Source organism: Gorilla gorilla, chromosome 1 (assembly GCF_029281585.2).
Source record: "Gorilla gorilla gorilla isolate KB3781 chromosome 1, NHGRI_mGorGor1-v2.1_pri, whole genome shotgun sequence".
In the NCBI taxonomy this organism is placed as follows: domain Eukaryota; kingdom Metazoa; phylum Chordata; class Mammalia; order Primates; family Hominidae; genus Gorilla; species Gorilla gorilla.
In genome coordinates this window covers 171,541,475-171,568,791 of record NC_073224.2, presented here as the reverse complement: position 1 = coordinate 171,568,791, position 27,317 = coordinate 171,541,475, and the positions used below count along the sequence as shown (strand labels likewise).

At 37.8% G+C, this 27,317-nt stretch overlaps 1 protein-coding gene across 1 annotated transcript; it reads right to left on the bottom strand.

Annotated features, from left to right (window-relative positions):
• Positions 1-6,067: 6,067 nt before the first annotated feature.
• On the bottom strand, positions 6,068-27,071 carry RPE65 (retinoid isomerohydrolase RPE65). Its single transcript, XM_004025957.4, has 14 exons — positions 27,012-27,071; positions 25,742-25,824; positions 23,847-23,997; positions 21,902-22,009; positions 21,657-21,798; positions 17,978-18,125; positions 16,689-16,770; positions 16,319-16,451; positions 16,070-16,209; positions 15,314-15,443; positions 8,638-8,752; positions 8,449-8,543; positions 8,232-8,343; positions 6,068-7,100 (listed from the first exon to the last, which is right to left on the bottom strand). Exons 1-14 carry the CDS (start codon positions 27,020-27,022, stop codon positions 6,949-6,951), a joined length of 1,602 nt encoding a protein of 533 aa, XP_004026006.1. The 5' UTR covers positions 27,023-27,071; the 3' UTR covers positions 6,068-6,948.
• Positions 27,072-27,317: the final 246 nt, after the last annotated feature.

Genomic DNA, 27,317 nt, shown 5'->3' with positions numbered 1-27,317 from the left:
TTCTTATCACTTTTCATTCCATTTTTGTAGTCCAAATCCTCATCCTCTTTCACCTGGATTACTGCAATTGTTTCCTAACAGCTTCCCCTACTTCTGCAATACAGTCTGAGAATGGTACCCAAAATATGTTATTAAAATGTAAACTGGATCATCTTACATCTCTGCTCACAACTCTTTTATGTTTTGCAGTTTTCAAGTCAGCATGTCATCACATATCCTCCCAGTTCCTAAGAGCTCTCTACCTCTCTGCCCTCAGTCTCCATACTCCTTCTTTACTACTCTCTGCCCTCAGTCTCCATACTCCTTCTTTACTACTGTGGATTCTTCGCTCATGCATGACTAACTTTCACCTTGTCAGAAAGACCTTCCCTGGCCATCCTATCTAAAATTTCACCGTTCTCCCAACATTTCATGTCCCCCTTCCCTACTTTATTTTCTTTCCTTAACACTAACCAGTATCTAACATACTTATTTTTACTTACTTATATTGTTTATTACCTGCTTCACCCACTAGAAGGTAAGCTTCATGAAGACAGGGATATTTGTGTGTTTCTTTCACCATGGTGCTTGGAATAGAGCCTGGCACACAGTAGATAATCAGTCAATACTGAGGATATTATCTAATTCTAAGTGCATGTAGAACTCATAATCCTTATACCTTACTGTCTTATACATAATTTTCGAAGCTAGAAAGAACCATAAAGATTATGTCATCTAATATGGTTTGACTCTGTGTCCCTATCCAAATCTCATCTTGAATTGTAATCCCCACATGTTGAGGGAGGGTGGCTGGTGGGAGGTGATTGGATCATAGGGACAGTTTCCCTCATGCTGTTCTCATGATAGTTATTGAGTTCTCACAAGGTCTGATGGTTTTAAAAGTGGCACTTTCTCCTTTGCTTTCTCTCTCCTGCTGCCATGAGAAGACATGGCTTGCTTTCCCTTCACCTTCCGCCATGATTGTTAAGTTTCCTGAGGCCTCCTCACCTATGCAGAACTGTGAGTCAATTAAACCTCTTTTCTTCAAAAATCCCCCTTCTCAGGTAGTATCTTTGTAAGAGTGTGAAAATGGACTAATACATCATTCAATTACTCTGATGTTGAGGATACTGAAGAACAGAGGTGAAGAGACTTGTCCATACCCATATGGATGGCAACAGAGTCTTGCCAAATTCCTTTATTACATGTCTTGTAGTAACCTCTATGTTCAACGTTTACCTTAAGACTTACATAACTTCATCTAAAACTCTAGGTATTCACACCATAATTTTAATTTATGAATATTTTTCTTAAATGCAAAGTCTGCTGGTTACAAATGAACTCCCTTGAAGTCAGGAAAAAATTAAGTGTGCTCATTTGACACATCTCACTTACATGACACTAAGTACATCTATAGTCTGTGAGATTATGATTCTTCCATTCAATTTTTAAGACTATAAATTTTAGTATCTTCGTTATTCTTTATTACGGGGCTGTTTTTGATATTGTGGTTTACATATTTTGAATATACCTGTTATCTAAGGCTAACATAAAAAATTCCCATTGAATTTTCTTAGCACTTCTGTTGAAAATCAACTGATTAAAAATGTGAAGGTTAATTTCTGGAGTCTTAGTTTTATTCACTAAATGTATATGTTTATCCTTATGCCAGTACCACATTTTCTTGATTACTGTTGCCTTGTAGTCGACTTTGAAATGAGAACATGAGAGTTCTTCAACTTTGCTCTTCCTTTTCAAAACTGTTCTGGCTACTCTTGGTGTCTTGTATTTTCATATGGATTTTAGAGTTGGCTTGTCAATTTCTGCTTAAAAGAAGCTAGTGTTTTGGTCAAGATTCGGCTGAATCTGTAGGTAAATTTGAGTTGTATTGCCATCTTAATAATTTTAAATCTTCCAATTCATGAGCATGGAATGTTTTTTCCTTTATTTAGGAATTCTTTATTTTTTTCCAACTGTGTTTTGTAGTTTTTGTATGCAGGTCTTGAACTTCTTTTAAGGTTATTTCTACTTATTTCATTCTTTTAAATTGAATTATAAACAGAATTGCTTTCTCAATTTTATTTTTTAGGTTGTTCATTTCTGGTGCAGATAAATACACTGATTTTTGTATACTGATCTTGTATCAGCAACTTGGCTGAACTTGTTTATTGGTTCATATATATATATATACACACACACATATACATTTAAAAGTGAATTCCTTAGAAGCTTTTATATGCAAATTATATAATCTGGGAATAGATATAGTCTTACTCTTTCTTCCCAATCATATACATATTATATCTTTTCTTTTTGGCTTAATAATTATGACTAGAATCTCTTGTCCAATGTTAAAGAGTTGTGGTGAGAGCAGACATCCTTGTATTATTCCTGATTTGGGTGAAAACTTCAGCCTTCCATTGTAAAGTAAAATGTTAACTGTGGATTTTTAAATAGATACTCTTTATCAGAATTAGGAAATTCCCTTTTATTTCTAATGTTTATCTTTTATCGTGAATGATTATTGAATGTTTTTCAAATGTTATATTTTAACCTACTGAGATAATTGTATGGGCTTTGTCCTTTGTTCTATTAATGTTGATTATTATATTATATTATATTATTGTATTAATATTGATTTTCGGATGTTAGACCAACCTTAAATTCCTAGGAGAAATCCCATTTTGTCATGGTGTAGAAGCCTTTTTATATATTTATATATTTTTGAATTTGAGAATCCTTTTCTTTTGTTTATGATCTCATAAGTGATGTTTTTCTGTAGTTTTCTTTCTTTTCTTTTCTTATTATGCCATTGTCTGTTTTTGTTATTAGGGTAAAATGCCTCATAGAATCAGTTGGAAAGTATTTTATTCATGTCTACTTCTTGGAAAAGTTTGTGAAGGGTTGGTATTAACTCTTTAAATGTTTGGTACCATTTACCAGTGAAGCCACTGGGCCTGAGCTTTTATTTTGAGAAGTTTTGACATGACTAATTCAATCTCTTTACTCTAATTGGTCTATTCAGATTTTCTATTTATTTTTGAGTCACTTTTTGCTGGTCATATCTTCCCAGGAATTTGTCTATTCCACGTCGGTTATCTAATTTATTGGCATACTGTTGTTCATAGTATTCCCATATATATCTCTATCTTTAAGGTTATTAGTGATATCCCTTCTTTTATTTCTGATTTTAGTAATTTAAGTTTTTTATCTTTTTCCTTGATCACTCTAGCTAAACATTTTGTCAATTTTGTTGATATTTTCTTTTCTTTTCTTTTTCATTTTTAAGACAGAGTCTCATTCTGTTGCCAAGACTGGAGTGCAGTGGCATGATCTCGGGTCACTGCAACCTCCGCCTCCCGGGTTCAAGCGATTTTTCTGCCTCAGCCTTCCGAGTTGCTGGGATTATTACAGGCACCCACCACCATGCCCGGCTAATTTTTGTATTTTTAGTAGAGACAGGGTTTCACCATGTTGACCAGGCGGGTCTTGAACTCCTGACCTCAAGTGATCCACCTGCCTCGGCCTCTCAAAGTGCTGGGATTATAGGCATGAGCCACCGTGCCCACCCTGATATTTAAAAAAAATTTTTGTTTTGGTTTTATTAATCTTCTCTCTTATTTTCTGTTTTCTGTTTCATTTGTTTGCACTCAAATCTTTATTATTTCTTTCTGCTTATTTGAGGTTTGTTCTTTTTTAGTACTTAAGGTGGATATTTAAATTATTGATTTGAGGTACTGTTTGTTTTTAATAAAGGTATATGTTTTTAATATATGTATCTTGCAGCTATAAATTTTACTGTAAGCCCTGCATTAGCTGCATTCCATAAATTTTGGTATGTCGTGTTTTTTTCATTTATATAAAGGATTTTGTAATTTCTCTTGTGATTTCTTCTTTGACCCCTTGGATATTCAAGAGTGTGAGATTTAATTTCCACATATTTGTGAATTTGCTAAAATTTCTTGCATTACTGACTTCTAATTTATCCCAATTGTGGACAGATAACATTTTAAGTATGATCTAAATAATTTTAAATTTATTTAGACTTGTTTTATGGCCTAACATATGGTCTAGCCTGGAGAATGTTTCCATGTGTGCTTGAGAAGAATGACTATTCTGCTATCGTTAGGCGGATTCTTCTATAGATGTCTGTTAGACCTGCTTGGTTCATAGTGTTGTTAAAGTTTCTGTTTCCTTTTTGATATTCAGCCTAGTTCTTCTGTCCAATATTGAAAATGAGGCATTAAGTAGTCTCCAACTATGATTGTTGAATTATCTCTTTCTCCCTTGCATTCTCTCAGTTTTTGCTTCATGTATTTTAGGGATCTATTAGGTGCATATATATTAACAATTATTATCTGTTCCTAATATGAAATTCACAGAATTCTACAAAACTGTAGGTTTTATCGCTCATTAGGAACGTAACTTGGCCTCCCTTTCCTCATCTTTAAAATGGTGAAAATAGTACCATGATGGGTGTAGTATGAGGAATAAAAATGCTTAGTAAATAGTAGGCACTCGATAAATAAGGTTTTTTTTTTTTCTCTTGTCTTTCAGAGATTGTTTTCTCATTGAGATTGCATTGTACCAGATTTGGTATTCCTTAGGGGATGTGTTTATAATCTCTAATCATTGATACTCTTCCTATTAGGCTGAACAGAAGAAAATACTGCATTTAGCTCCTCAGCCAGACTGTGGGATGATGGAGTAATACTGCCATAGAATCCTTGGAAGACAGACTCCCTTTGATGTCTGTTGGTCTTTTCTGCTTTAGAATATAGGACAGGGACTGTCTAGATTATCTGCCGTGAGGCAGTTATCAGTTACTGATTACCCCTTGATGATATTATGTCAAAGATTTTATTATCTTTTCGTCTTGGCTGTGGCAAATATAAGGCACCAAAAATGGAAGAAAAAATAGGCTTCAAACAGCTTGTTATTTAAAAATAACTACTTATTAACAGGTTAATTTATATTAATTCAATTGAGTTATTTTTCTGAAAACAGATTTTCTTTTTTATAGATGGGACATAATTCTCTACATCCCTCAGAGGAGTAGGTGTTTCCTAGAAAGTCCGAATTTACAAGTTAATCTCTCCCACATAACTTAAATATCTCTTATTCTAATTTAAGTTTTTAAAGCTTATATTCTATCTTGCACTTGAAAAGTAGCTCCTAAGTCTCCTTGCTCTAATCTTAGTGATAATTGTAATTGAGAATGCCAATGATGGTGAAATGGTATTAGCCGAATGTTATCGTAGATTTGCCTCTTTCCTTTCTTCACACATTGGTGATCTCTAAAGGGGATCGTACAGCAGGAGGAGATATGGTCACCTTGAATTGTGAGACTCGCTTCATGAAAAATGAATGGGAAGAAGCCAGGGAATCATTGATTGGCAAGGGTGGGAAGTGGAATTGTAGGATTTTTTTTTTTAATTTGAAGACATTAAGTCTAAAACTTAGTAATTTTTCAGTAATTAATTTTCTACATTTTTTAAAAAATAGAAAAATAGTTTTCTTTGTGGAATTCTGTTCATATGTCATGTCTAGAGACAGGAACCAATGGATTGATATTTATCTACAGTGACATATTCCATGCAGTTCCCTGGCATTCTCTTTCTGTTTTGAGATTTTTAGTTCTATCTAGTAATTACTGATGGAAAAATAATGATTACATAAAAAAATCTACAGGAATAGAAAAGAAGAAAAAGACCAGTACCCAAATCTTAAGAGCAGTTGAACTTAGATGAGCTCTGTATGATTTTACTTTACAATTTCTACTTTTTTGTATTTTTAGTTATTCTTTGAAAAGTATGCTTTACTGAGTATTTGTAATTTAAAAAATGAGTTTGCATCTTATCTAAATAAAGATCAAATGGATACATCAGGTACCCTGGTCAGTCTGTTCCTTCAACCTATTTTTACCTAGTCAAACACCATGCTGATCATGTTAGGTATCATGATCTGTAATGCTTTCAAGCATAAAACAGATACTAGAATTAAGATATAAAACATTATTTTTGTCAATATTTATTTTTAAACAATCTCTGGAACAAAAGAAATTTAAAAACAAAAGGCTTAAAATGTATTAATACCTCAATGTTAATAATTTAATATTTTTCCCAAGTGATTGCACAATGCTTAAATACAATTAAACAAAAAAGATGCAATAAAGTATAATCCCGCAACATTATCCCATAATCTGATTTTAAGTAAATATTACATTTTTAAGCATTTTATGCTCTGTTTTTTTAAATATAGTCACTACTATATGTACTTGCTTTTATGTTACATAAGCTTTTAATATAACTTAATCTCTGAGATGTTATTTGGTTGAGAGGCCTCAGTTGATTAAACATAGATTTTCTTATTATAAAATCAGAAATAATAGTACTTGCTTGTAACAAGCGGAAAGGTTAACATTCATAAGATTCATAATCTTTGAGCAGTTACGTATACGCAAAATAATTACTGTAATTAATCTTAGATGATAGTCCCTGGTTTGAGAAAAAGTTTGGTTTGACATTTAGTAATTAAGCCTTATTGCATGATACTTCCTTGACTCAGCAAAGCCACATATAATATAAATCAAGTGTAGAGGACTTTGGTTTTTAAATGTTAAAAATATAATTGGAGCAGATAGGTACCTAAAATATGCTCTTATAATAGGAATTAAAAGCCATTTAGTAAGTCCACATTCATTTCCTATTTGATTGCTAAATATTTAAGAGTTTTTCAGTTATGGCCTGTCTCACAGAGGAAGTATGATTATTTAAATATGTACTTTTTTTTTTAAATAAAGGAATTGCTTGCTCAACTCAGTGCTTTCTGTAAAACATTGCAAAATTGTGCACATCTGCAAGTTAAAACCATGACATATAGCAGGCTAAAATTGAACAGAATTTGATTGCAGACCTGAAGCTGATTTTCTCAGTTTTGCTACCAAAAACATATCTTGCTGGAGTATGCTCAAGATTTTTTGAACAGTCCATGAAAGGTGACAGGGATGTTAATCTCCACTTCAGCCCGGGCAACTTCACTTAAGTCCTTGGCATTCAGAATCAGGAGATAAGCAGGCTTTTGTCCTGCTCCTGGGCTCACCACCACACTCAGAACTACACCTGTTTATCAGAAGTAAATTAGGCAATATTGAGTTTTTAAAAGCCCAAGCTATAGATTAAATGTCATTGAAATAATATAGGAGGTATTACATTGACAAATATAGAAAACCATATGACCTGACTTCTTTTTCTGACTCTTGTACCACCTGGCATGAGACCATCTAAAGAGGTCTTTTAAACTGTTTATGTACCCTACCTACACTGTAAGCTCTAAGAAGGGGGAGTCTTGTCTGTCTTGCTCACTGCTATATCTCAATATTCTATGACAATGACTACAGCATAGTAAGTACTCATTAAATACTCACTGACTAAATGGATCTGTTCTTATCTGTAACATAAAAATATAGCACCTGCTGTACATACTGTAAAAACTGTGATGATCAAATGAAAAGTGTGTATTAGAAGACTTTGAAAGCAGTAAGATATATGTATGGTTTCTAAGATCGATCTGGAAGCTGACTTCCTTCAAACAAAACGAGAACAAATCTTTTACAGCTTCGACTGGATATATAAAATCATTTAGTGTGAAATGGCTCCACAATTCTTTATCTCATTTCTCTTAGTTTTCCATATTTTAATCCCATAGAGTGTAATCTATCTCCCTGTCCCAGCTGAGAAGCAGTTAACTAACACTGCTGATTTGTAATTTGAGTTGCTGTATCTGAGTTGCTGGTGTGGCTCTGGGTCTTTTTCAAGCCCTAGCTTACCGAAAGAACAAATGAAAACTATTCACAGACCTGCCTTCTCATTCTCTTGTATCTGCTATAATACTTAGCTTCCCTTCTTAGAATTGCTATTTTTTTAGAAATATGTCTTCGTCAGGGAAGGCAAAAACCTGGAATTCATGTTGCCATTTTTTCTTCCTTCTCTCCCTCATCTAGAGCAGACATTGATGCTCCATTGTGACACCAAATGGTGCTTTGACATTTTTTTCTACTGGTAATCAACAAGACCTGATCAAAAGATGAAAATTCTTTTCAAATAGTTTTAATTCTTCAGTACTGCTCTATTTATAGTATTAAGGATCATTTTTGAGTATTACGGAATAATCAACCTTACTCCTTTCCTAATGAACTAACATACAGAACTGCAGTAAGAAGAGTATTCAGACACAACAATTGCTTTCATTACCATCATCTTCTTCCAAGGCATCTGGGTGAGAAACAAAGATGGGTTCTGATGGGTATGAATCAGGCTCTTGCCAAACCCAGGTTTCTTTAGTTTTGACATTCAGCTTACAGAGCTGTTTGTGAGAAAGAAAAATCAATCAAGCAATCAGTCAATATGCTTTACTTGACTAGCATATACTCAAAGCACTGTTCAAATATTAGTAAGAAGGATTAATTACCCTATCTGGAACAAAGTGATTCAAGCCAAGTCCATACGCATATGTGTAAGGTTTCCCACAATACTTCTGGTAATTGATTTGAGGAAACTCAAATGCTACGAAATAGAGCACATGCTTAGGAAAACTCTTAATCTCTTTGAAAGAAACATTTGTTCACTCCCGTGTGAAGTTTTCTCTAGATCATCTCACCTTGGCGAGGCCCTGAAAAGAGAACTTCAGGCTCCAGCCAGATAGTCTCGTCACTGCACAGAATTGCAGTGGCAGTTGTATTGGGGAGCGTGACTAAATTCTTGCCTGTGTCAGCCTAGGAGAGAAGATAACAGAAACCTCAGTGAGCGGGAAAGAATTCAAACAGCCAGAAATGCAGAGTTCTTAAGTCTTGGCTCCTAAGTTCTTTTTTAGGTCAACATGCAGGGAGGAACTGCAGGAAGCTATAGATTAAGGACCCTGGGACGCGACTGGGCAAGCTATCTGTGCCTGTGTCAGTCACTGGCTATGTATCACTGGGAAAGTCACATAACCTCTTAGGCCATCAATTTTCTCTTCAGTAAAATGAGACCATCCTTGAAGAAAATTTAGGGCTCCAAAGAAAGGCCTCTGAAAAACAAAAAAACAAAAACCAAACAAAAATCTCAAAACCAATAATAATAATAATTAATGTTTTTCTGCAGAACAACAAAGACTTCAACTGCCTGAGGGATGAAAGAATGTATATTTCTTTCACACGTAGAATATGTTTTGATTTTGCTTGAAAAAAAAATCCTTACAGTTATGTTGACAAAAAGAAAAAAAAAAACCACTGGACCATATGTTTCCTAAGATCTCTTGTCACACACACATGATTTTTCTGATTATTTTATGAAATACCATGATATTTTTCTAACATATCTACTTATTAATAATTTCATTAAATACTTGATTACATATTTTATTCTAGACTCTGTTCTTGGCATTCAGGATACTTTGGAGAGTGAAGTCCCTGTCCTCATGAAGCCTACATTCTAGTTCAAGGAGATATACAATAAATATAATTAATAAATTTTATAATATACCACAAATGTGGGGGAAAAATAGAACAGAGGAAAGAAGATCAGAAATGTGAAGGGTAAGTGGTTAAAATTTGAATAGATGGTTAGGGTAGGTCTCTTTGAACAGGTGGCAGAGGAGGCAAAACTCTTAGAAAATGAGAGAATTAGCAATGCAGATATCTGGGGAAGAGTGTTCAAGCTAAGAGAACGAATTGTGCAAAGGCCTGAGGAAGGAGGATGCTGAGTGTGTTTGAGGAGCACCAAGAGTCCAGTGTGGATTCTATCAACTGAGCTAGGGGAGAGAATAAGAAAGGAAGGTGGGGAGGTCATGAGCCAGGCTGTACAAAGCCTCGTAGGTCATTATGAGGACTCGATCTTTCTCTGTGAGTGAGTGATGGGAAGCCATTGGAGGGTTTTCAGCACAGGAGTGAGATGCTATGATTTATTTTTAGGGTAGCCTTGTTAGTAGGGAGGATCCAAGAGTGGAATCAGGGAAACCAGTTTGTCTTGTAGTAGTCTAGTTGAAAGAAAACAATGGTTCACACTAGGCCAGTAGCATTTCAATCAGTGAGAAGTGGAAGAAGTGGAGGACAGAGTCAAGAAGATTTCCTGTTAAATAGGATATGGGACGAGGAAGAGGCATGAAAGTAAGAGAGGCATCAAGCATAACACCAAGGTGTTTGACCTGAACAATGTTGATGTCACAACAAAGACAGGAACTACAGGTGGAGTAAATTTTTGGTGGGGGAAGATGAGAAGTTCAAGTCTTGTCTTATTAGACTTGAGATGTCTATTGGGCATCCAAATGCAGATGTGGAGCTGGCGCTAGCAGGTAAGAACCTTGAGTTTAAGAGAAAGCTAAAAATGTAAATGAATAAGGCATGAATATTTAACAACGAGTGAATGTACAAACGGAAGATAGGGGAACCAAGGCCCTCCAACAAGACGAGGAATGAGAAGGTAGCTGGTTGGGGCAAAAATGTCAAGAGAAGGATTTTTAAGAGCCTGACAAAAATGATCCATTGAAAAGGGTAGGAGAGTGGTGATCTAGGAAAGACGGGGAGAATTGGGAGAGTGATTTCCCTGAGAATGTGAAGGAGGATGAAAGAGATCAGCTCTGGATAGGAAGATGGATAATTCAGTATATGAGTACAGATGCTGGTGGGTGGGTAGATGTGCTGGCAAGTCTATGGTTCCTTTCTGATTTCTTTCATTTGTTTCAGAGAAAAAGGAAACATAGCCATCAGCTGCATCTGAGTGTGGAGGCGGGAAGTGGGAGGTGGTAAAAGTTTAAAGAGAGGAGGGTGTGGAATATTTAACTAGCAAAGTGAGAGAGTAAGCGAAGCCGGGAAATGTAGCAGAAAGATTTGTGGTCATGCATCTAAAATGGGACCAATTAACATGATTGTGTGTTGTCTGCACTTAGTTCAGCCTCAGAGGTATAAGCATGGAGGGGGTGGAGAGCTGAATTTAACTAGGGTTGTGATTTTAACAAATGACTTTGATAAAGTAAGAAAGAGGCAAGGGAAAGGAAGGTCTACGTGAGAAAGTGATTGTAATTATTGACTGTAAAGCTTAAATTGAGTGAGGAGAGAAGGTAAATCCTCAACGTAGTGAGAGAGAGTGAGAAAGTACTGTGTTCGATGGATTGGAAGTTCCTGGTGGAAATTGCAGTAGGGCAAGTGATGTTGAAAGATAAAAGGTCAGAGTGGGTCATGCATGAAACAGATTATGGAAGGAGTATAGTCTTAAGCAGTGGCAAAGTCAAGGGCATGAGAGATATATATATACACATGCACACACACACACACATACATCACTTGGCTATATGATTAGATAAAATGAGATGAAAACTTAGGGAATTTTAAGGGTGAATAGAGGGAACAATGATCTGAAAGCAGCAAAGAAGAAGGACCTCTACCCCAACTCCAGGCCAAGTGGTAAAAGGGCTGTACCCTGTACAGATGAGAAACTGATTCCCCTGGAAATTACTGTTGGGGAGACCAGTGTCCTTAGGGGAGAGAGCCAGATTTTGGTTAAAAAAGGAAGTTGAAGGCAACATTCTAAGAAGAGAAGACAGGAGATTTTTTCTGGTGGTGGACTAAGAATTAAAAGTAAATAGTGGAAGATTTTCAGAATAGGGAAAGGATGGGAGATGGGAGCCAATAGAGGAGAAGATTCTGCAAGATTTTGTGAAATAAGGGACTCGAAGTACTTAGTGGTGACACTGGGAAGAAGCGAGGGGTGTGCACATGTATACATATTTATGTACATGCATACAATAAGTACAAATGTCTATGTCTATGTTTAATATATTATTTATGTGGTTTCAAGTTGAATTTTTTACTTTGTTCTATTTTGCTTATTTTCCTTGTTAAATTAGATTTCCTGTTTGTTTGTTTGTTTGTTTGTTTCTTGAGATGGAGTCTTGTTCTGTTTTGTTTGTTTGTTTGTTGAGATGGGGTCTTGTTCTTTTCCTCAGGCTGGACTGCAATGGCATGTAGCTCACTGTAACTTTGAACTCCTGGACTCAAGCAATCCTCCTGCCTCAGTCTTCCAAGTAGCTGGGACCTAAGCCCTTTCTATTTTTCTCTTCATTGCCAAACTTTTAAGAGTGTGCACGCAGTAACTGCTTTCCAGATACTCAACTGCTTACCTTAAGAGCCCTGAAGCCTGACTTCTGTCTCTCTCACTCTATTCCCTTAGAGATCACCAAACCTAGTGCTTTATTCTTAGTCTTCACCCTTTTCAACTTGTCTATGGCAATGGGCACCGTATAACCCTCACCTGCACTCATCTTTGTGACATTACTCTCTCTTAGTGGGAACTAGGGCTTTCTGGGGGCTCTTGTTTCTTTTTCTAGCTTCTCTTGTTTCTACCATTTTCTACACGTGTTTATTTTCTGGAGCTACTGTGCTTGGCTGTCTTCTCTCTCTGTATTCTCTGGCTCTCAAATTCTTTATTTTTTAAATAAGCAAATTTTAAATGTTTCTTTTGGAAAGCCTATTCTAAAATATGATTTCCCCCCCTGCCTGCAGTCTCATCTCTCTATTCTTACATATTTCATTATCATTTCAATACCATTAATTATGGGCTTTTCTTTTGTGTAAAAACCTTCACTGTCTTTCCATTACCAGTTCAATAAAGTGCAAATTTCTTAGCCTGGCCTTAAAGCCTTCTAAGAGTACAACATACTTTTATAACTTTTTATCCCGTTTACTTTACTACTTTTGCCTATGTTTCAACCAATTATAATAGCCAATTCTCTCTGCGTATCTCCCTCTCCACCTATCTGTCTTTCCTCAAACTGTTCTTTCTGTCTTCAGTTGTTCTGCCTCAATCCCATCTCCACCTGCCATATTACTGCCCATTGCAAATAACTATGTTCCATGAATCTCTCCTACATTATCATCTGACTAGCTATTAACAAATCAATTTATCCCTCCTGAGAGTACTACTCCTGTGCTGACATGCATGGCTATTCCTGATTCGGCTTCTTTCTCTCTGATACACTAGGTAATGGGCTCCATGAGAACTAGAAGTGTATTTTATGTACCCACTGCAACAAATAGTATGATGCCTGTTTTAGTGGCTACTCAATAACTATTAGAAGAAAGAGGAGATGGATTTGATGATGTTAGACATTTTTTATGATTATTACAGTTCCCTATTCTATAATTGGGTAATATTTCTTCAGGCAGTGATAACCATACAGTTAGAAAAATCCTTCTTTTTTCTTTATTTTGCAATGTGAATATTTAAGTTAAGTGATCCTCTTTTATTTCCTTAAAGATGATTGTGATTTTTACCATTATTAGCAAAGTAAGAGTTTACTGAAATTAACTGACTCATCCATTTGGTGAGTATTTTGGGAATGCTCAACTACATGTCAGTGATATGCTTCTTAAGGGGAAAGCAAAAATCCTTAAGGTACCCAGATTGATCTCTCTCCATGATCTTTCTTTGGAGCTCCAGATCCATGTACAGCAGCTGCCTATGGAATGCTTTGCTAAGATTGCTAGTGGGTACTTTCAAATTACATCTATAAAGTAAAATTTATTCTTTTTTCTACAAGCTAGCTCCTGTTACTTCTATTTATTTATTTATTTATTTATTTATTTATTTATTTATTTATGATGGAGTTTCACTCTTGTTGCCCAGGCTGGAGTGCAATGGCATGATCTCGGCTCACTGCAAACTCCGCCTCCTGGGTTCAAGCGATTCTCTTGCTTCAGCCTTCTGAGTAGCTGGGATTACAGGCATGCACCACCATGCCCAGCTAATTTTGTGTTTTTAGTAAAGATGAGGTTTCTCCATGTTGGTAAGGCTGGTCTTGAACTCCCAACCTAGGGGGATGCACCCGCCTCGGCCTCCCAAACTGCTGGGATTATAGGCGTGAGCCACTGCACCTGGCCCAGCTCCTCTTACTTCTGTGTTTTCAGTTCAGTGAATTATACCATCATTCACTCAACTGCTCAGGGTGGAAATCTTGAAGGCATCCTGAACTCCTTTCTCTCCCTTACACCCCTCACATGTAATTAGATACCAACTGCTGTTGATTTTGCTGCCTAAATATTTCTCAGCTTTGCATCTTCATCTCTCAGTCACCATTTTCTTAACTCAACTACTTATTCCCTTTTATTTGCCTCATTGCATTAATCCTGTAATAGGGCTTCTAGCCTCTGCTCTAGACTCTCCACTTTCCAGTCTGTCTTCCATGATGCTGCCAGAGTAAACTTTCTGAATCACAGATCTAATCATGTCCTAAAATACACTTAAAATACACATTTAAAATACTTAAATGGCTCCCTATATTTATATAACACTCAAAGGCTTATATAGCCCATTACAATATTGCTCCAACCTATCTTTCCAGTGTCTCTGCCTAAAACCCATCTCCCCTACACCCCTAAATAAACCAGCCTCAGCAACTACTTCATATTTATAGATGAAATCTTGCATTTTTAACTCCTCCTTGCCTTTGTAGATGCCCTTTTGCCTGTCTGTAACACTCAACCTCAACCTTCTCCCTCTTTCTCATTCTTCATAGAGCTTACAAACTTGCTTAAGAGCAGTGGTGTTTGGTTCTAAATTGAGTTTATTTTCTACTACACCATATCTAAGCCTTTGGTACAAAGTTTTACATTCCATGTAGCTGTTTTAATAACCCCTTTTGTGCAACCAGGGAGCAAATAGATATAAAAGAAAGCATATATTCACATACCTATATGTGAGAATTATATTTTATTGATTTTGACTGGTATTTCCATCACACTACAAATTCTAGATGTTACTCTGGTTATTCTAAAAAGACAGTCTCTAAATACAGGGAAGAAAAAGTAGAAATAAAGAGATGACTGTCTATTGTTAGTAATGATTTTTAACCTCTAGTGATATTTTTCAGAAGATTTATAGAAAACCAAAATAATGAACTGGTTTCCCTACAAGAGTACTTTTTGATGCTTCATCTCTCCAGAACTTCAAATTATTTAAAGTATTTATATTATTGATAAAGTATCATAGGAATCAGTGGATCTGCACTATTCACCGAGGAAGTATATTTTAAAGACGATTTTGTAAATACAAGAACGGCAGATTTAGAATTAAAAAACCTGGTTCTTATCCTGGCTCTGCTGCAGTTGCTTTTGCTAAGTCACAGTACTCTTCTGAGCTTTAGTTTCATTTGTAAAATGAAGGAAGTTTAATTAGTCTATTTTTAAAGCTCCTTCTAGCTCTCAAATTTCAAGACTTTATGTATAAACATGAGGCAGGAGGACAATTCCTGAGAGAGATGAAACATTCTGGTTAAATCTGAAATCTACAGAGAAGCAGGTTACCTTGTCAATATTCAAAGGAAGTACATATCTCCTAACTTCAGGCTGGGGAGCCTTTCTGGCATTTTTTTTCACCTCTTCCCAGTTCTCACGTAAATTGGCTAAATATAAGTAATTATAAACAAACTCAAATCTGCAAAAATAAAAAGTCAAACATGAGCACAGGCAATTACAAATAATTTTAGAGAGATGATTCATGCCTTTTTAAGCACAAGTGCCTGCCTGTTCTTTATTCCACAACCCAGAAACTGCTATTGAGCCAGGTGTATTAGAGCCATTTCCTCCTGCCCACACAGGAGGAAAATAAAGCAACCTGCTTAACGGATTTGTTTAAGTAACAGCAGCCTTGAGATACTTTCTGTTCTGCCTTCCTGTCACCATTCTGTTTGTGTCCTTAGGGGCTGTTGTCTTTTTAGTGATTTGGCTAGTCTGAAAAACACATGTCTTTTTCTCCCTTCCCAGAGAGGATGGGGCTCAAGTTTCCCCAGTGATTTTGTCAAGTTTAAATTCACCTCTCAGGTCACAGAATCTTTTGTTTTCAGGTGGGGTTCATGGACCCGATTAGTTTTCAATCATTAATCATAGTTTTGATGTTCAGATTACCTAAACTCCCTACTGCTTTTCCAATTACATTTTTGACCCTCACATAACTCTTGCTATTTTAGATGTGATTCAGATTGAGTGCAGCATCTCTGTAAAAAACCCCGTAATTTCCAGGAACAATGGGAGGTGTCACATTTATCCAGAGTCCTTTCTTACCCTTTCCAGCAGCAGAGATCCACAATCAGAAACCCATTGTCTTCATAGGTGTTGATGTGATGGAAGAGGTTGAAAGGAGAAGTCCTGTATTTATTATTGAGGTACTTTTTCCTTTTTTTGTCAGCAATATGAAGCCAAACCTTGAAAAATGACGAAAATATTTTGATGCATTTTAAAAGGAAAAAAGTGTACATTATTAAACACATCTTCTTCAGAATCACAAACTTGACAAATATATCTAACACTTACCCCCATGGTTTCATTGGACTCAAAACAATCCATGTAGTTGGCTCCCCAAAGACTCCATGAAGAAAGGAACTTGAACAGGTTAATTTTGACTGGTGTCTCCACAAAAACGATATAGTTGGGAGTCAGACCAAAACTGTTCAGAAACACAAACGGGCTTGTGAATGAAAGGGCTGATTCTCAAGCCACAGACAAATTTGTATATATGTGGTATGCTCAGTTACAAGAATCAACAGTGCCTACATGAAATTAATTATGTTTAAATTTAGTTTTCTGCAAAAAAATATTGTGATCAGGATTGGTATCAAAGGTAGGCAAAGCAAATCTTTAAACTTGAGTTTTCCTGAAGATTCATAGCAGGCCTTCAAGTTACCTATGAACGTAAGATGGCTTGAATCGGTCACTGCAGGGGAATTGTACAACGATCTCTGACTTGCTTATTGGATCTTCCTTGTCTGAAATAAAGTGGTTTTAAAAGGCTTTGGAACAGCCTCTTATTTTTTTTTTAATACAAAGCATTTAGAACAGCTTATACAGGCAAAGAAACACATTTTGATTGTTTTAGAGGGGTTATTTTCATTTTCTCCATCATTTGCACTTCTTAGTGAAATTTCATGTGAAGCTGCAAAATCACCCAGGAAAATCCAAATAGCAGCAGATTTGGAAATGTGCACTCAAATAGGGTTGTGGCAAGCGGAGTATAGTGGAGTCACATCTTGCAATAGCTGGAGGTGGGTTTTAAGTCAGGGGAGTAGGGAAGAAACCTCAGAATGGTCAAAATGCCTTTTGCAACATCTTAAGATGCCCAAAGGATATAGTTTAGATGGGTTTGTGTCAATAGCCCTGTACAGTAATTCTTATGCACATTAAAATTTACTCACTAGTAAGTGAATGGTCCTCAAACTTTAGTGTGCATCAGAATCACATAAAGAGCTTCTTAAAATACTGATTGCAGGCTCCGCTCCCAAAATTTCTCATTCAGTCTGCCCAGGACAAGGCTCAAGATTTGTATTTCTAACAGTTTCCTAGGTGATGGTCTTGGTCCAAGGACTACACTTTGATAACCGTACTAAATAATACTAAACAAAAATCTGTATACATTCAAATAATTCCATCATCAAGATGGTGAACAATGAACCTGGCAGTAAATGAAGAATGAATGGAGAATTCTAGGGTACACTCTTTTTGCTGTAGTTCTTTTTCTATAGTACTTCTATGAGATAACAGATTTGTTTGTAGTTTTGGGAATTAAGCGCAACATATTTAGTACACTCTCATATATGTATGTATGCTATTATGCACACATACATGCTTATTTAATTTTGCCTAGCACATGAATAAATGCTCAATAAATGTTTGCTAAGTTTGAATCCTAATTGTATATGATCAAATCCATATATATATATATGTACTACATTTTTAATATTCTAGAAGAGAACTTGGACACTTGCTTTCTATATTTTCAAGTTGTCATCCTTTGATATGATGCCCTTGGGCATTAGGCCCCTTATAGGGTAGGGATGAGGGCAGTACTTCTGAAGTCTGAGAGTAATTTAACTATGCACAAAATGCTATTCTGATATTCTTATCTTTCTCACAATACAGTAACTTTCTCACAACATAGACACTTATTTTCAGAAGAGGACAGATTGGTAAACTCACCTGCTTGCAGTGGTGGGATCTTTACAATGTTGTAGGCAATTGAAAAATTTTTTCCAAAGCAATTACCAATATTGTAAACGGTTCCATCATTTTCAATGTGGGGGTGAGCAGTGGCCCCATTGACAGAGACATAGTTGCAAAGATCAACCTACGGAAGTAAAGTGAATGTCCTCCAGTTGAGAGAAGGAAGATACATTATACCTTTGTCCCTAGGTCTGAGGTCACCACTACCCCTTGAACTCTCATCCTAAGTGCACTTCTCTTTCTTCCCATGTCTCTGGATTCTACCCTCTTTCACCTTGAGTTCCCACCTTCATGCAGAACAGAATGCCCCCTCATGTGTCTGAATCTGGAGTTACCTGTGACATCTCTTTATTTGATGTATACCATACAGGGCTCTGGTTAGTTACTTTTCTTTTAGCATATGCGGATTGACCTCAAACCATAAGTTTGAGTCCTCAGACTTCTTTATACTCTTATTATTGTATTAGATTTAATTGTATAAGATTGCTAACATTTAATAATTGTTGATTTCCCAAAATGTCAATTTTGTATGGTACTATGTAAATACCAACTATGTGTCTTGCACATGGTACTGTATGAGTTTGGAACTGAAAGGGACTTCAAGCTTCATCTAGTATAGAAAGTCTTAATTTAAATAGACTTTAGGAGAACCATGGATCTCTTTTAATTAAATATAAACATTTCTGGCAAAAGCATACAGCATTTAATTCAATTTCATGTCTCATAAGAAGTTTAGAACTACAAATGTAACACAAATCTCTGTTTGCAGAAGGATAAATTGGGGTTCCAGAGAGATCAAGTGTCTTGTTTAAGGATAAAGAGCTAGATAAATCAGGACTAGATTTCCACCTGGGACCTACTTGGTAAAGATTTATTGAATGAATAATTACTGGAATATATATTTATCTAACCAAAATTATTTCCAATTAATTAGGGAGTTTTTTTAAAGCATAGGACATTTTAGCACCCTTATTTAAATAATAGGCAAGATATTCATTTATTCAGTCAATCATTTATCAAATACTCTGAGCTTTCACTATGTGCCAGGCACTGTATCAGGGGTCAGGAGAGAGAAGATCTTTGCTTTCAAGAACTTCATTCTAGACCCGTGCTGTTCTATTAATACAGGACCACTAATTTTTAGATAGAACTTCAAATTCAGCTCCTCCGTCACATTACCCACATTTCAAGTGCTTAATAACACCAGGATAACACAGTTACAGAGCATTTCCATTATTGCAGAAAGTTCTATTGGACAGCACTGCATTAGACCAATAAGCCGGCGTAAAGCACTGTGAGTGTGCAATGGCATCGTAGAGAGGCGCCATCTAGCCCAGACTGAGGGATGAGGCAGTTTTCCTGAGAAACATGACTCCAACTAAAGTTTGAAAGGTGTGTGGAGTTAGCCAAGTGGAGCAGGATGACAGTGTATTCCAGGGAGTGGGAATCCTAATGTAAATGCATAGACTTGTGAAATAATGTGTGCTGTTTGGCCATTACTAGTCATTTAACCTGGCTGCCATGAAGGGCATGCGTAGAGGAGGCGAAATAAGAGCGGGCCAGCCACAAAGACCTTCACTTGGACTTTATTTGGGAAGTTATGGGTTCCCTAGGTGGAGTAATACTTTCATATTTATGTTTTAAAAAATTGCTACTGCTGCCTTAAATAAATTGTATTTAAGGGAATCAGGCTGGAGGCAAAGGCACTGGTTAATAACAGTAAACAATCACAAATTTCACATTTTTAAAATTACATTTTACAGTGCTAGTAACAGTGGAACCTGACTCCTAATAAAGTCTACTCTGCAGCCATACCATAGCTTCTATATTTCTAATTAAAATATCATGTAATTGTAATACAGATTCCCTATCAAAGTCAAATGAATGATTTAGAAACTCAGCTTTTGTTCTTCTCTAAAGGAGCTACACACACACTTGTACATGGTTACACACACACACAACAGAAACAAGAAAGAGCTATGGGGAGTGTATGTTAAGACGTAGTAAATAGTCTGTTGAGAATTATAGATCAGCTTGTGCTATTGAGACTCAATGTTGAGACTATTTTTTTTCTTCTTATTTTTACCAGTACTGCATTTGTGGTTCTGGCCTTTAGTTTCACCTCTTGGTCTCCCAGCTATACTGTATCTCTTTTGCCTTCCCATACAGCCCACACATGGCTCCCCAAATAAACATCTGAAAATATAGCCCTACTCATACTACTTCTTTGAGCAAAAACTTTCAGTAGCTTCCCATTAGCTAAACAACATATTCCAAATGTTTAGCCAATTATTCAAGCTTTTAATTTCATCCTACCCTGTGTCTCAATATTCCCCTTGACGTTAACTACTCTAGGCAACTGGTTCTCAACTGGGAGTGTTATTGCCCCCTAGGGGAAGATATGGAAATGTCAGGAGCGTTTTGGGTTTGTATAATGATTGAAAACATGACTGGTGTTTAGTGGATGAGGCCAGGGATGCCAAACCTCTCCCATGTGTGGGACGTCTCCGTGATGATGAGTCACCCCCTGCCTAATGTCATACTAATACCCCCACTGAGAAATGCTGCAAGTCTAGTCCAAGGAGATTATTCTCCAGTTTTCATGAACACCTTCTACCTCCATGCTTTTGATCACTTTACCCCCTCCATCTAGCATATCCTTTCTCTAAATTCACTGAAGTCATCCCTCTCTTTTAACTTCCAGCCCAAAGCCTTTCCCTTTAAGCCTTCTTTCACCTGTCCCACCTTGCATTGCCAACTACTTCCAGAAGTAATTCCTTTTGTATTTATGCTTTCTTAAAAGGTTTTCCTTCTTAAAAGACTCATCATATTCTTTGTCCTATTACAGTTACATATTTGATTTCTCCACCTAGACATTAAGTCACCTGAAGACAAGAACAATGCCTTGTAAATAGGTGTATCTTAGTAAATATTGGTTCAAAATGTGTATCTAAGGACTGCTGCATTGAGATTCCCTAAGTTCTCCATAAAATTTGTCACTTCCAAATATTGCTGAAATTTTGTTCTATGCTATTTCATTCAAGATATAGCTTTATTTCTAATAAGAAGTATCTATAAGAAGGGGCAAATTAGTGCAACATACTTGCCTAGAACCATAAATAGCATGATTTTCAGTATCAGTAGCTATAATTTTTTGAGCACCCAGTATTTACCAGGTTCATGCTAGCTTATAAAAGCTGTGAAAGGCAGGGACCATGTTACCCTACTCATTGATCTATCCCTTGCATCTAGCATAAATTCTGAATATGGAAAACACTTGATAAATATTTGTGTCATGAATGAATGAATGAATATGTTAGGCATTTTATATGGGTTTTCTCCAATCCATGTAAGTGTTTAAAATTTTAGAGATGAAGAAACAATGTTTGTCCTATGTCAAATAGCTAGTCATTGTTGACAATGCTAGGATTTGAAACTTAATCTGGCTCTCATGTTCTTTTCACCAAATTACACCAATTGCAGGAAAGCATCATAGACAGAGGCAATCAGTGCAGTCCATTTGGAGCTTGGAATGGTCATTCTGTGTGTCCTCATCAAATCAGAATCATACATTCGCAGCATGAATAATTTATGTTGAATTAATTTTAAGTTCCAAATTCTAAATTCCTGAACATCACCTAGCACTGTGTCCCACCTGCTTAATTGTCTCCAAGGTCTCTGGATTAATCTTTGTAATAAAGTTGGTCTCTGTGCAAGCGTAGTAATCTTCCCCAACTGGGTAGACATTAACAAGGGCATTGTCAGTAACCTCTACTCCTCGAAAGTAAGAAAAAAACCTGTAGAAACAAATGAATTTTTCAGTCCAGTAATTTTCAAGCCATGAGAGAAAAAGGGCTAATATAAAATGTCTTGAGTAACATTCAGTTTGGGTTCAGTAACCTGGAAAATATATTCTTGCAGGGATCTGGGAAAGCACAGGTGCCAAATTCTGTTATGACGATCCTTTTCTCAGTCATTGCCCGTACGTAAGCATCAGTGCGGATGAACCTGAAGGACATTGAAACATAGGGAAGGGTATAGACAGGAGCAATCTGTATAGCCCATGTGGAGCTTAGAATGGCCATTCTATGTGTCCTCATCAAGTCACAATCATAAATGCACAACATGAAGAATAAAGGGTTTTATTAGCTCACTTTCTTGGGGTGACCAAGCAGGGCAGACACAATGTCCCTTGAGTTTATGTTTTTATCTTTTAAACCTCACAGATGAGGAAATTGAGGTTCAGAGGAGTTAAGTGATTGGCATATGTGGCCAAGCTGGGTTAGAATCCTAGTTGGCCAGAGCAGGACAACATGAACTTTCTATATCACACCAGGCAGCCCTGGGGGACGTTCACATAGGACCCCCACCCCCTTAACCTATAACCTATCAACCTAAACTTACTGGGAAAATTCCGGACATGGTGTGCTGAATTATATTCTTCTCAATCTCCCTCTGTTACTTTTATGTTTTTCTTCAATTTTAACATTTATTTTGTTTTAAAAATTAAGTATTCTTGAATTCCATCTCTTGCCTAGACAGGTCTGCTAAACCATATCTTAGAGTAGACAGCATACTTTGCCCAGGATTTCTGATATGGAGAGCCAGTTAAAATCTGATTTTGTACTTTTATTTGATTGATTGATTAATTAATTAATTAATTTGAGATGGAGTCTTGCTCTGTTGCCCAGGCTGGAGTGCAGCGGTGCAATCTTGGCTCACTGCAACCTCCGCCTCCTGGGTTCAAGCTATACTCTTGCCTCAGCCTCCCAGGTAGCTGGGACTACAGGCATGTACCACCACGCCCGGCTAATTTTTCTGTATTTTTAGTAGAGACGGGGTTTCACCATGCTAGCCAGGCTGGTCTTGAACTCCTGACCTCAAGTGATCTGGCCGCCTTGGTCTCCCAAAGTGCTGGGATTACAGATGTGAGCCACCCACGCCCGGTTGCACTTTTATGAAGAAGAAAGAGTACCCTGCTCTGTCGAAGGTATAGGAAGCTTTATCTGAACTCCACAGTAAGCTCTCATGGCTACATTTCTGCTTGACATCATCTGTTTCTCTTCTATTATTGTGCAAGTTGTCCTGCTTCAAGTCCCCTTTCACTGTTTCTTTACAGGTCTTTTCAAAATGCCTGAAATCTGTGGTGATCAACAAAGCCACTAATAGGCTTGAACACGAAAGCAGAAGACAAAGTATTTGTTAATACTTCATTAATGGGGGTTTCCTGGAATGATGATTTAGGGCTTCAAGGCTTTTTAGCAATAATCTCTTGTTTTCAGAAAACTTCTCTTTCTGGTATCACTATGACATGTTTCATCCTTCACTACTTTGTGGAAGCCCCCGACCCCTTTCCCAGTGGCCTTTCCAATTTTATAAAAAGAAAAAGGAATCAAGATGGCCAATGGTTTAATAATAATAACAACAAGCATCACAATAGCTATTATTATGAAGTGCTTTGTGTGTGCTAGACACTGCGTTCTCATTTAATGCTTGTAATGAATGTATAAGGTAGATTCTATTATTTCTCCCATTTTACTAATTATAAAACCAAGAATTGGAGGTCAACATCTTGCCAAGGTTACCCTCCTAGGCAAGTCATGTCTGTTGAATACAGGGTTTAAAGCCACTCATGTTGGACCCCAAAGCCCTAGGCTTTAGCTTCTCCTTTATTCCATGATAATGTTCCCTCGTATCCATGCAGACACACTGGCCCAGGTACATTGTGAGAAGAAAGTGGGTGTATAGGTTGCCTCCTGAGTTCAGAGGTTAAAACTCACATGGGAGGAGGAGCCGAGCTAGGCCCTACTTTGGGGAGGAGGAGTGGCATGGAGTGCTGCTTTACCTTCTATGGTATGTGACATGTCCTTCTTTAAAGTCAAACTTGTGCAGGAGGGCTTGCCCATCAAACAGGTGGTAAAATGGCTCAGATCCAACTTCAAAGAGTCCTGGCCCACATCGAAGGAGACTGCCGGTGAGCCAGAGGGGGATCCTGCCTGTGATGAAGGGGAGACAGAACATTGCTTCTTATCCCTGCCTTGGGCTGGGCTTGTCCTTGGTAAGGCAGAGTATATCAGCAGCCTGATTGGGCAGCTTCTTCCTCTTAGAGCTGGCAGTGATTTTCATTTCCAGCCCTCGCGCTGGACAGCACTTAGAAAATGTCTGCTGACTTGACTCACCTTCACTAGGAGATCACACCTTGGGAAACGTGGAGATGCCCCAGAGTGTGGATAAAGGGTTGGAAGGAGTGAGGGAGAAGCATGTTGAAAGGACTGGGACTCTCCACCTAATAGATTTCCCCAAACACCAATCCATTTGCCTTTTGCCATCTCATTTTTAAGAAGATTTTCAAATTTCTTGATATATTTTAGTGGAGTGAGGAGTAGAAGGATGGATTAAGAGCGAGAATAAATGTATTTTAAAAAGATGTGTCTATAGAAAAACAAACTATTTAAATGAAGAAACAGGAATCCTGGCTCTTTAAAATCTAGAGCTATATCCCTCTGTGAGTGTGAACTGCTTGGATGAAAGTCAATCTGCTGTAGCAGAAAGTCCACAGGGTTGGATGTCAGGGACCTGACTTCTGGTTTAGGATCAGCTCACGTGTCGTCTCTGGACCTCAGTGTTCTCATCTGCAAAATGTGGGGTACCCAAGATAGTCCTTAAGGCCTCTCAGCTTTCACAGTTAGGTTTGTCCCTAAAAACCCAGGTAGGGCCGGGCGCGGTGGCTCGCGCTTGTAATCCCAGCACTTTGGGAGGCCTAGGCGGGCGGATCATGAGGTCAGGAGATCGAGACCACGGCGAAACCCCGTCTCTACTAAAAATACGAAAAATTAGCCGGGCGTGATGGCGGGCGCCTGTAGTCCCAGCTACTTGGAAAGGCTGAGGCAGGAGAATGGCGTGAACCCAGGAGGCGGAGCTTGTAGTGAGCCGAGATCATCCCACTGCACTCCAGCCTGGGTGACTGAGCGAGACTCTGTCTTAAAAAAAAAAAAAAAAAAAAAAAAAAAACCCAGGTAGGTTTATCCTTTGAGAAGGGCAGTGATTGACAGTGTTTCCTTGATTCCTACCAGTGAAGTTTTTCAAGCAAATGGATTATTTCCTATAACTAATAATGATACTGATAGTAATAATTACTGTCTATTGATCACTTTGTGTTGGATAGTGGGTGAATCATTCTATTTACATTACTCCACTTAATTTTCACAACATCCTCATGAGGTAAATTTTGGGTTTTTGTAGGTAAGGGAATTGAGGCTCAGAACGTTTAAGTAACTTAGAGGATTCACAGACAGTGAAATGATAGAGCTAGGTTAGCATCTACATCTGCCTCCCAGCAGAACCAACATTCCTCTAATAAAATGGGCATGAAACCCACCACCCTTTAATACTCCCAGGTGCTTGTCACTGGGCCTTCATTTATTCAGACATCAATGGAACAGACATTTATAGGACATTTACTATGTGCCAGGCACTGAGCTAGGCACTGACAGTTTGAAGATGACAAAGGTGTAATCCTGATCCTTAGGGAATTCCAATTAGGTAGCGTTTTTCTGCATTAGAGAAATAAAGTAAAGGCGAATGAAAGAAAATGGATTCTTGCTATAAAAAGCCCAAACCACCTGATCCCTCTCCCTGTGACCCACAGGGGGAGTCTGCACTGAGAGACGCCAAGGAATAGGAAGCCAGAGAAGAGAGACTGACATAAAAGAGGATGGCTTCAAGATGGGCGAGACCAACCTGTTACGTGAGCTGTGAGCGGCGAGGACAGTTCCTCCACAGTTTCAAACAGTTTCTTGTAACCACCAGCAGGATGCTCAACCCTGAAATGGTGGAAGAATAAGGAAGAAGCCCATGTTGATGCTCAAAGTCCGCAGAGATAGAGGCAGAGCTGCAGGAGAGAAGGCACTCTAGGGCTGGCTCAAAGCCTGTTCACTCCTGCCAGTCTAGTCTCAGCTGGGTGGGGGTGGGGGTGGGGGAAGAAGCGGGGGTGAGGGCGGGAGGAGCACGTGAGGCTGGGGGTGGGGAAGACTACTCAGGTATGGAAGGGGGTCCCAGATCACTGCTCTGATGTCAAGAGACATGACCTCTCTTTTAATGTCAATGGTTACAGTGAACTTAATCCTGTCCTCTGCAGTTTTTCCTTATTTCGGAAGACAAATCAATCAATCCTACTGCCATCAGTTCACTTCCTGAAATTTGTTCCTTAACATGGTCCTTCCCACAGTATTCTCCCACCCTATCAACATGCTCAGCTCACTGCATCATTGATTTTCTTGCCTCAAGGAGAGACTCATTTATCTCCTTCCTAGGGGTTGAGAGATGACAGCTTTTTGGGTCAGGTACCTCATCTTTCATTATTCACTCATATTATACCATGATTTTTTTCCCCATCATCTCATTTCTCTACCAATCCCCAAGACCTACAGTACTTTTTCATCATAGTCAGACCGGGAGATTCAGGTTCTATATTTTTGTTTACTTTCTACATCCTCTGTTCAGTTTCATGTTGTAACTTCAAAGAGTGGAATCTCTGACCAGACTCAATTATAATAATTACCTTTTACTAAACAATTACTATGTCCTACATACCATAAAAAGAACTTTGCATGGTATTAGCTCTTTTAAATCTCACAGTAACATAATGGAGTAAAAGCTATTGTGACATCTTTCTATATACAGGAAAAGCTAGACTTAAAAAGTTAGGTAATTTGTCCAAAGTCACACACTAGGAAATGACTGGGCAAGGAGTGGAGCCCAAGTCTGTCTGAAATCCCCATACTCAAGACTGCTTCCAAACCCCGGACTAAGTCACACAGACCCCCCATAATTTGGACCTGAATTCTAGCTAGTTGCTTTAATACATAAGCAGGAAAAAATTTCCCCCACCAAAATTCAAGGGTCTTTCCTAAACAGGTCATTAATCAATGCCTTCTCTTCAGGAGCCCTTGAAATAGCACATTTATCATGAATCCATGAAGGTGTTTTTAAGTCTCCCAGAGATACTTACTGGATAGACATTTTCTTCCAGTTCAGGATCCAGAGTTCTGGCACCAACTGCAGAATGAAGAAGCAAGTTCTCAGCCAGGGGCCTTTTTATGCCTTCTAAATCCCTTAAAAGGAGTTATGGCTTTGGGAGCCCTTCCCCACCCCTTCAGCTGAGGGAGGGGGAACAGAAGTTGCTTTCAGCTCTCAGATCCCCCTGATGCTTGAGCTTTATTTGGGCTTGCTGTTCCCATAACAGTTGTTTGGCTGTTTTCCAGAGACCTCAATCCTTCCCAAGGAGAATGAGAACAGATTAGAAAGAAAGGAGCTA